Genomic DNA, 11076 nt, shown 5'->3' with positions numbered 1-11076 from the left:
CCAGCAGAGGTGGTGTCACAGTTGGGAGGGAGTTACTCTGGGAGTCCTCAACATTGACTCTGGACCCCATGAAGTCTCATGGCAAGAAGCCAAACATGGGCATGGAAACCTCCTGCTGATTACCATGTATTGCCCTCCCTCAGCTGATGAATCAGTGCTCCTCCATGTTGAACACCACTTGGAGGAAGCACTGAAGGTGGCAAGGGCACAGAGTGTACTCTGGGTGGAGGACTTCAATGTCCATCACCAAGAGTGGCTCGGTAGTACCTCTGCTGACTGAGCTGGCTGAGTCCCAAAGGACATAGCTGCTAACTGGGCAATTTTCCACGTTGCCGGGCAGGTGCCAGTATTGTTGTTGTACTGGATCAGCATGTCCAAGGGCACAGCTAGTTCTGGAGCTCAAGTCTTCAGCACTATTACCGGAATGTTCTCAGGACCAAACCCCCCACTGCCCTCTGGGGAAAAAAGGTTTTCCTAATATCCCCTCTAATCCTTCTACCAAACACCTTAAATCTGTGCCTCCTGGTAATTGACCCCTCCACTAGGGGAAACAAGTCTTTCCTGTCTACTTTGTCTAGGCCCCTCACTCCATCACTCTATGCAAGATGGCAACTCTGACTGTGCTGCATTCCCCCAGTACTGCACTGGGAGTCTCCCCCCTGTACAAGGGACTAGTGGACCCAAAAGAGAATAAGGCAGTCATTAACAATCTTCCAAGAATCCTTAGATTCTGTAAAAGTCCCAGAGGATTGGAAACTTGCCAATATAACACCTTTATTCAAAAAGGAGGGAGACAAAAAACAGTAACTATGTGCCAGTTAGCTTAACATCTGTCATTGGGAAAAGGTTAGAGTCTATTATAAAGGATTTAAAGCAGAGCATTTAGAAATACATAATTTAATTAAGCAGAGTCAGCATGGCTTCATGAAGGGGAAATTATGCCTGACAAATTTATTAGAATTCTTTGAGTAGGTAACAAACAGGATCAGTAAAGGGAATCAGTAGATGTAATATATTTGGTTTTCCAAAAGACATTTGATAAGGTACTGCACATAAGGCTACTTCATAAGAGGCCATGGTGTTGGAGGTAGTATATTAGCATGGATAGAGGATTGGCTAACTAATAGAAGACAGAGTTGGGATAAGGGGGGCATTTTCAGGATGGCAACCTGTAACTAGTGGAGTGCCACAGGGATCAGTGCTGGGGCCAGAATTATTTACAATATATATTAGTGACTTAGATGAGGGAAGTGAATGTACTATCACCAAGTTTGCAGATGACACAAAAGTAGGTGAGAAGGCAAGTGGTGAGGATGATACAAAGAGTCTACAGAGCGGTATAGACAGTTTAAGTGAGTGGGCAGAAACTTGGCAGATGGAATATAATGTGGGAAATGTGAGCTTAGGCACTTTAGCAGGAAGAATAGAGGAGCTGAATATTATTTAAATGGAGAAAGACTGCAGAAAGCTGCAGCACAGAGGGATTTGGGGGTCCTTGTGCATGAATCATAAAAAGCTAGCATACAAGTTCAGCAGGTGATCGGGAAGCAGGTGAAATGTTGGCCTTTATTTCAAAGGGAATGGAGTATAAAAATAGGGACATCATGCTAAAACTATACAATGCACTAGTTAGACCACACCTAGAGTACTGTGAACAGTTTTGGTCCCCTTATCTAAGGAAAGATATACTGACATTGGAGGCAGTCCAGAGAAGGTTCACTTGGTTGACTCTGGGTTTGGAGGGATTTTCTTATGAGGAGAGGTTGAGTAGGTTGGGCCTGTACTCATTGGAGTTTAGAAGAATGAGAGGCGACCTTATTGAAACATATAAGATTCTTAGGGGGCTTGACAGGGTAGATGCTGAGAGGTTGTTTTCCCTTATGGGAGAGTCTGGGACCAGAGGACATAATCTCAGAGTAAGGGGTCACCCATTTAAGACAGAGATGAGGAGGAATTTCTTCTCTTGGAGGGTAGTGAATCTGTGGAATTCTTTACCGCAGAGGGCTGTAGAGGCTGGGTCATTAAGTATATTCAAGGCTGAGATCTGACAGATTTTTAATCAGTAAGGGAATCAAGGGTTATGGGGAAAAGACAGGAAAGTGGAGTTGAGGATTAGCAGATCAGCCATGATCTCACTGAATGGTGGAGCAGACTCGATGGGCTGAATGGCCTATTTCTGCTCCTATATCTTATGGTCTCATTTACTGATGAACCCTGGGGGCTTGTTTACCAGTCTAAAGGCAGCAATGATTAACATGACAGCTACACGATTCCATTTGGTGTTTGATTACACAGTAGCTGAGGTTTCAGCCCCGAGTCCCAGGCTGAAGGTCAGTAACACAGATTTCATTAGCTGCCTTGCAGTGAAGTCCCCTACCCAGAGTAGATTCTGCACCCTTGCCACCCTCAGTGCTTCCTCCAAGTGGTGTTCAACATGGAGGAGCACTGATTCATCAGCTGAGGGAGGGCGGTATGTGGTAATCAGCAGGAGGTATCCTTGCCCAGCTTTGACCTGATGCCATGAGACTGCATGTTGATGTTGAGGACTCCCAGGGCAACTCTCTCCTGACTGTATACCACCAGTGTGCCACCACCTCTGCTGGGTTTGTCCTGCCAGTGGGACAGGACATACCCAGGGATAGTAATGGTGGTGTCTGGGACATTATCTGTAAGGTATGATTCTGTGAGTATGACTTTGTCAGGCTGTTGCTTGACTAGTCTGTGAGACAGCTCTCCCAATTTTGGCACAAGTCCCCAGATGTTAGCAAGGAGGACTTTGTGGGGTTGACAGGGCTGAGGTTGCTACTGTTGTTTCTAGCGCCTAGATCGATGCCGGGTGGTCCGTCCAGTTCCATTCCATTTAGCCTTTGTAGAGGCTTGCTACACCATTTCAGAGGGCAGTTAGGAGCAATGTAGGCCAGATGATTTCCTTCCCTAATGGGCATTAGTGAACCAGTTGGGTTTTTACGACAATCGGCAATGGTTTCATGGTCATCATTAGACTTTTCATTCCAGATTTTTATCAAATTCAAATTTCACCATCTGCAGTGGTGGGATTTGAACTCAAGGCCCCAGAGTATTATTCTGGGTCTCTCAATTACTAGTCCAGCAACAATACCACTACGCCACCACCTCCTCTATTCGCACACATGCACCCTAATTTAGCCCTTACAGCATTCCTGCTTACTGTGACCCCACCCAATACTTTACTATTTCCTGTTCTAGTGTTGTAATGTTATCTATCTCTCACAGTATATTGTGCATGTTGGTATTCCTCTCTGATATTACCTCCTGGCTCCCACACCTCTGCACAGTTAGTTTAAAACCCTCCCCAATTGCGCCAGAAAATTGCTCCAGAAGGACATTTGTCCCGGCTCTAATTAGATGCAATGCATCTGGTCTGTAGAGGCCCTATCTCCCCAGAACCAGGCCCAATGTCCGAGGAATCTAAAGCCTTCCTTCCTGCATCATCTCTCACGCCACACATTCATCTCCTTTGTCCTTTTTCTGTACTCAGTATGGTACTGGGAGTAATCTAGAGATTACTGCCTTTGAGATCCTACTTAGTTAGTTTCTTTCCTGGCTCCCTAAATTCTGACCGTAGGGCCTCATCCCTCTTTTAACCTATGTCTTTGCTGCCTAAGTTGCCCAAGACCACTGACTGTTCACCCTCCCTCCTCCGAGTGCAGCTGCTCATTGACATCCTTAACTCCAGCACCAAGCAGGCAAAGCACCATCCTAGAATCACAACCTCAAATACAAAAATGCCAATCTGTTCCCCTAACTACTGAATCTCCCATCTCTGCTGCTTTCCCAATCTTTCCTCCCAGTACAGCTCAGCGGGCTATGGTTCCATGGACTTGGCTCTGACTGTACTCCCCAAAGGACTATCTCTCTCGCAGCCGGTTGGAGAGTGAGGTGCGCTCAGGGAATTCCCGCGCTACCTGCCTGGTCCTTCATGACATCCTGGCAATCATCCATTCCCTCTCTCCCTGCACATCTTTAAGCTGCGGGATGACCACATCTTTAACTGTGATGTTCATGAGGCTCTGAATCCTGTGGATGCGCTGCAGCAACACCAGCTGCCACTGAAGCTCCGACACCCAGACCTTGTGTTCCTTCAGCGGACAGCACTTCCTGCATACGGGGTTGTTCAGGACATGGGAAGCATCCTGGGGTACCCACACGGAACAGGATGTTCTACGGGACTGAGATCCCTGCCATGTCTCTATTGATTAGATTAACTGAACTTAACAGAAATAAACTAAATACATATAAAAAGCTTCTGAAAGAGCCACAACATTTAGCTCCCTCCCTTTTAGTTTTTTTAAATCTCACCTCTTGAAGCCCATGCACACTCCGCTCCTCTGCCCCACTCCAGAATCCTTTAGGCCCACACCCCTTGCCTGTGGGCTCTCCAAACAAGCAATTACCTGCCATCAGTCCCTGATTGTTTCTTTTTGGTTAATTTACTCTTCCAGTGCTCTCTGTGTCTCCCACCGACACACAAGGCTTGCTCTCTCTCTCTCTGACTCACTTTGAATCTCACAGGCTCACCCTCCCGCTGATTCCCTGCTTTTATCTGTTTCTCTGGAACTGCTTTCCCTCAGGCTCACTCTCTGGGAATGAAATATTGAACGTGTTGTCCCGAAGCCTCCATGATCTAACTCGCATTAGGCTTGTCCCTTCCCACTCGATAGTCTGTCGACAGACTCCATTTTGTGGACTCTCCCATAGTAAAAGAAAAGGATTTGCCATGGTTCAGTGAATAATTTCCAAGGACCTGCCTTCAGACACAATACAACTGAATGATTGTCGTACTGCTGTAATATGAATGTAGTACAACTGAAATATGACTGTAATAACCTTAAGTTGATTGTACTATGACTCATATGTCTGTAGAATGACATGACAACTGTACAATTGTAATATGGCTGCAGGGGAGGAGAATGGGGAGCCGGGGGGGGTGGGGGGGGGGGGGGGGGGGGGGGGCGCGGGTGTTGGGGGGGTGCAAGGAAGTGTTGAGCTTTTCTGAAGGACCAGTCCTTCCCTTCTTGATCCACAAATAAAAAAAATTCTTTCAAAATCAGAACTCTTCCAATTCTAGCTTCTGTGCCCAGTAGGTTTGGCAATGGGTCGTAGTGGGGGTGGGTGGGGAAACCAGTACTAGTGACAAAGTCACCTCGTCATATATTAACTTCCCCTCCCCTGCTCTGTTTGGGAACTGCCTCGCGGGAGCAGTTAAAACCAAGGCCACTGCTTTTGTTTTTCGTGTGATTTACTCTGTGCAGATCCACCAGAGTCAAACTTTCATTCCCTGTCTAGTACCCTCTTCTACCAACGATGGAGCATTCACATCCCTCTGAGCAGAGAGTTCCAAAGATCCACAACCCTTTGAATGAAGTAATCTCTCCTCGTCTCAGTCCTAAATGATTGGGCCCTTACCCTGAGACAGTGCCCCCGTGTTTTATATTCCCCGACCAGCGGAAACAATCGGTGTCTATCCTATCAAACCCCTTCAGAATTTTGTAGGTTTCAATGAGATTGTCTCTCATTCTTCTAAATTCCAAAGAATATAGACCCAGTTCACTCAGCCTCTTATCATAGGACAGTTCCCTTATTGCAGGGGCCAATTTAGTGAACCTTCATTATACGCCTCCAATGCAAGTATATCCTTTCTTAAATATTTCCTCCTTTGAAGGCAGAGGTAAATAGATTCTTGACTAACAAGGGAGTAAAGGCGATCAGGAGTAGGTGGGAATGTGGAGTTGAGACCACAATCAGATCAGCCATGACCTTATTGAATGGCAGAGCAGGCTCAAGGGGCCCATGTGACCTACTGCTGCTCCTAATTTGCGTGTTGGTACGTAGATATGTATATGGGACTGAAACTGCACACAATATTCCGGGTGTGGTCCCGTACAATTGTAGCCTAAAATACTGGACCTCTGAACTCACCCAGTGCATCAGTGTCATGTATTTAATGTAGTAGTACATGGCTGCAGGGCTAAAGGAGCCTCACTAATATGCATACATGTGTATATACGGTTTAATGTGTGTGTCACACCTCAGAATATGTCATGCGAAGAATATGTCATGCGAAGTGTCAAAGGTGAGAGGAATACAAGGAGTAAGAAGGAGGAGGTGCGCGTGGAGCATAAGCACCAGAATGGACCTCTCAGGTTGAATAACCTCTTTCTGTAGGTAACATATTAAAGATACTAGAATGATACTGGAGTGAAGCAATAGATCGTGCAAGCCCCCAACCTTCATTTGTCCCGGTCCAACATTCCTTTTCCATTTACTTTAATTTGACTCTATGATGGTAGTGGTCAGAGGGAGTAAAATTCATTGTCTGTTTTTCTCTGGAATATGTGTCAGTGTCTTGATCATTTAAAAATGTTTTCTTACTCATCAGGCCGTATTCACCATTTCATGTCATGCTGTTAAGTAACTGAGCAAGTCTGGGACCCGTCCTTCAGCATAGCTGTACCATGTACTCTCGCATCTCAGTTACTTCACAGCTTACAAATCACTTCTGCATACCCACACCGGTGTCTCAATTCCTCCTTTAATCCTCTGTTGGAAGTTCGCATTCGCTATCTCATCTTCACACATTTCCCTCTCTGTTGGATGCGGTCTCTAGGTCTCTTTTTACCAGATTTTCTATTTGGGCAGTGTTCCTTCCTCTACAGTCACTTCATCATGCTTGGTAATCTCTCTGTCATCTCCCACAAATTCTTGTTTTGCCTTTGGAAGGTCTATCAGGTCTATAGGGATCATGCTGTGTATTTTGCCAACCAACTTTGTCAAGTCTTTAAAATGATACACCATTCGATAATTCTTCCTGACTTTCCGGTAATCTTCTCAAAAGATCAAAGGGGGGGGGTCTCTGTCTCAAAATCTTTGCTTATCTCCTCCTGGACAGTCCCAATGTCTCGGGTTGTGGCCAGATGATCAATTCAATTCTCTTAAAAATGTCATAGGCACAGACACAAATATCTCTGAAGAAAGCTGTCACCTTATTCATCTCATCTACACTTTCCTTTCACTAGAACGTACATCAATACCAGATTTATATATTCCACTGAACAACACCCAAGGTGAGTTATTCCAATTCCCATTTGGTGTTGCGCCCTTCCTCTGTAACTTTGTCTCTTACTCTAAGTGAGGCATCCCATTAATTGCTAATGTATCCCTTCCGGGAGTTCTGGAGAAACTTCATATTCCAATAACATGTTTCCATAATATCTTTAAAATGGAAATTAAATATTCTCACTTGATTTTTTAAAAATTCATTCTCAGGACATGGGCTTCGCTGGCTGGGCCAGCATTTATTGCCCATCCCTAGTTGCCCTTGAGAAGGTGGTGGTGAGCTGCCTTCTTGAACCGCTGCAGTCCAGGTGGTGTAGATACACCCACAGTGCTGTTAGGGAGGGAGATCCAGGATTTTGACCCAGCGACAGTGAAGGAATGGTGATATATTTCCCAGTCAAGATGGTGAGTGACTTGAAGGGGAACTTCCAGGTGGTGGTGTTCCCATCTATCTGCTGTCCTTGTCCTTCAGGCATTTTGCATGTTTGTTCTTTCGCTTAATCAAACCATAGAACTACAGAAAAGCTATGGTGCACAAAGAGGCCATTCAGCCCATCTTGTCTGTGCCAGCCAAAAAGAGTAAAAAGAAACTAGCCTCTCATATTAATCCCACCTTCCAGCAAAATGTAGCCTTGCAGAGTACAGTACTTCAAGTGCAGATCCAGATGCCTTTTCAATGAGTTGAGCGTTTCAGCCTCAACCACCAATTTAGGCCATGAATCCCAGATGCCCAACGCCCTCTGGGTGAAAAAGTTTTTCTTCATGTCCCCTCTAATTCTCCTACCAATCATCTTAAATCTATGCCTCCTGGTAATTGACCCCTCAGCTCGGGGAAACAAGTCTTTCCTGTCTACCCTATCTAGGCCCCTCGTAATTTTGTACACCTCAGTTAGATCATCCCCACAGCCTCCTCTGTTCTAAACAACCCTAGCCTATCCAATCGCTCCTCATAGCTGCAATTTTCAAGCCCTGGCAACATTCTTGTGAATCTCCTCTGCACTCTCTCCAGAACAATTATGCCCTTCCTGTAATGTGGTGACCAGAATTGTACACAAAATCCCAGCTGTGGCCTAACCAACCTTTAATACAGTTCCATCATCACATCCCTGCTTTTGTATTCAATACCTCATCCAATAAAGGAAAGCATTCCATATACTTTCTTGACCCACCTTGTCCACCTGTCCTGCCACCTTCAAGGACCTGTGGACATGCGCTCCAAGGTTTCTCACTTCCTCAACCCCTTTCAATAACTTCCTGTTTATTGAGTATTCCCTTGCTTTGTTTGCCCTCCCCAAATGCAACATTTTATTTTCTCAGAAGCATCTCACTAGACCAGGCTCCTCCAAGGGCTGGCCCATGAGGCAGATGTGTCAGAGCCCTGGTACAGCATGTAGAGGGGAGGGAGGGTTCCTCACGGGCTGACAGACAGGCATCAGGTCTGGGATGCACCAGGGCGCTACGTCAAGTACATGGGCGTGCACTGAATTTTCGTGGCAGGCGAAAACAAGGGTAGACGTCTCACTGCATCAGTGCTCAACGGGTGGTGGAGGTAAGGCCGAGAAATTAGTCTTCTCATCAGCAGCTTGTTCACAAAGATGCAGATGTGTGTCGCTTGGAGTAAAATGTGAGATACATTTCCATTCCTCTGAGCCTGTTTCCAAAATTATCCCAAATTCAAATAGCAGTGTTGTCGGCTGACAGGTTTTTTATTGTGTTCAATTTATTTCTTCCAAAAACATACTTTTTTTATGATACCGAGAAACCACCTGGACTGTTTGTCCGTTAGTTTTCTTTTTGAAAACTTAGAATTTGTTTATCTCCTTAAACATCAGGTAAATTTCCCTTTTGAATGCTTGACATAGCAACTCAGGTCCAGTTACTTATCAATTCCAATTTCAGGAACAGGCTTGGTGGTTTTAAGTGGGGGGTTTTACATCAGCGACAAAAGCGTTTGCCCTCAGTTTAGAGGTGCTTTTCATATCTCTCATTTTCAAGTACTTTGTCGTGAAAATAGTGGCCAACTGCCTGAATTTTTAAAAAATGTATTCACGGGATGTGGGCTTCATTGGTCCAGCATTTATTGCCCTTGAGAAGGTGGTGGTGAGCTGCCTTCTTGAACCGCTGCAGTCCATGTGGTGCAGGTACACCCACAGTGCTGTTAGGGAGGGAGTTCCAGGATTTTGCCCCAGCGACAGTGAAGGAACGGTGATATATTTCCAAGTCAGAATGGTGAATGACTTGGAGGGGAACTTCCAGCTGGTGGTGTTCCCATCTATCTGCTGCCCTTGTCCTCCTAGATGGTAGTGGTCGCGGGTTTGGAAGGTGCTGTTGAAGGAGCCTTGGGGAGTTCCTGTAGTGCATCTTGTAGATGGTACACACACTGCTGCTACTGTGGCTCGGTGGTGGAGGGAGTGAATGTTTGTGGATGTGGTGCCAATCGAGCGGGCTGCTTTGTCCTGGATGGTGTCCAGCTTCTTGAGTGTTGTGGGAGCTGCACTCATCCGGGCAAGCGGAGAGCATTCCATCCCACTCCTGACTCGTGCCTCGTAGATGGTGCACAGGCTTTGGTGAAGGCCAAGTCTTTGAAAAGTAGAGTCTTTTTGTTGTGCTTTAATCCTCAAAACTGTTGGGTTGGCTGGGAGCTGGAAACCACCATCGCCCGTTTAAAACAAAACACAAGCAATCCACAATGGCTGTGGCCAGGAGCCCAATGGGTTAATATACCCAATCATATCTGTAAATTTATAAACGTAAAATCTAATAATACCTAATAATGCCCAATACATATTTAGCAGTCTGAAGGCTGTGTGGTGAATTTTTTTAAACAGCAACTGTCAGCTGGAAGTGTTAACTCCGCTGTTTGTTTAGTGGGGACGAAGGGTAAAGAAAACTTGACGCACAATTGCATCACTTTGCATAACTTAAAAGAAAACTTTACTGACCAGAAACCAAACTCCAATTTAAGCTTGTTTTGTTCAATCCTTTTGTTGTCTCCAACTTCCCCCAAATTTTAGGTTGAATTCCAATTATGCTGAAACCTGGTTAGAGTCTTGCAAGCTGTTTATCACCCGATGTCTCGTGTTAAAACAAAAACAGAATTACCTGGAAAAACTCAGCAGGTTTGTCTCTTGTGTTAATTCTTTTTCTCCTTCGAAACAATTTTCAAGTTCCGATATTTGCTGCTTACTGAAGATTTGAAAGAAACAGCCAGGAAAACGTGTTCTTAGTTTGAATTTTAGCAGTTCAAATCAACTCATCCGATTTTGGAAAGTTCAAATTGGATTGCTGTCAAACTCCAGGCTTATCTTTATATTTTGGGAACAAACTGACCTTCACAGTTCCATACTAGCACAGTTTGTAATTTAAAACAGAATGTGACAGCAGTTTAAAGCCTGTAAAATATGTCGTCTGAATTTTAAACGTTTTAGCTCCTTCCTCAAGCCCCAATTTTTGGAATCTGTGATGCTTGCGAGCAGCACCCTGCTTGAACGATGACGACTCAAATGTACAGTGTACTCTCCGCTGGGACAAAAAGTACCCCATAGGGTCGGGGTAAGGATCGTGGATAGTGAGGGCGCCGGAGGTCAGGTCTGTCTCTCTGCGAATACACTCCAGCTTTCGGTAGGGAGCTGCTTGATTCTAACTGGGACCTCAATGTGAACATCAATGTTCTCTCCCCTTAGTGCCTGAACCTCATCCAGGGAAAAACGCAAGGCTGTGACCTGTTCTCTGGCCACAGTGGGGTGAGCCTTTAGCATTCCCATCCGCCTCTGTCCTTGCCCTGGTTTGGGTAACCCCACACATCGCCATTCCCTTATCACATAGGCGACGCGGAGCAGAAGGGGAAGTGCTTTCTACTATATTACTCCAGCAAAGCTCGATATCGTCTGCCCTTGCCTTTGGAGACAGCAGTTACAACTGTTGACCAATCTGTGTCTGGGGTTGTTTCATTCTAACTAAACATGGGGGCTGGTCTGCTTC

The 11076-nt window shown here is 45.4% G+C and overlaps 1 protein-coding gene across 1 annotated transcript in view; it reads left to right on the top strand.

Annotated features, from left to right (window-relative positions):
* Positions 1-2255: 2255 nt before the first annotated feature.
* The window catches only part of znf638 (zinc finger protein 638), a 157063-nt gene continuing 148242 nt past the window's right edge, over positions 2256-11076 (top strand). The window contains exons 1-2 of the mRNA XM_041183996.1: positions 2256-2330; positions 6073-6200. Coding sequence (XP_041039930.1) covers positions 2256-2330; positions 6073-6200 — 203 coding nt within the window. The remainder of the gene's footprint in view (positions 2331-6072; positions 6201-11076) is intronic.

This window comes from Carcharodon carcharias, chromosome 1, assembly GCF_017639515.1.
Source record: "Carcharodon carcharias isolate sCarCar2 chromosome 1, sCarCar2.pri, whole genome shotgun sequence".
NCBI classification, from domain to species: domain Eukaryota; kingdom Metazoa; phylum Chordata; class Chondrichthyes; order Lamniformes; family Lamnidae; genus Carcharodon; species Carcharodon carcharias.
This window is presented reverse-complemented; position numbering and strand designations above follow the sequence as displayed.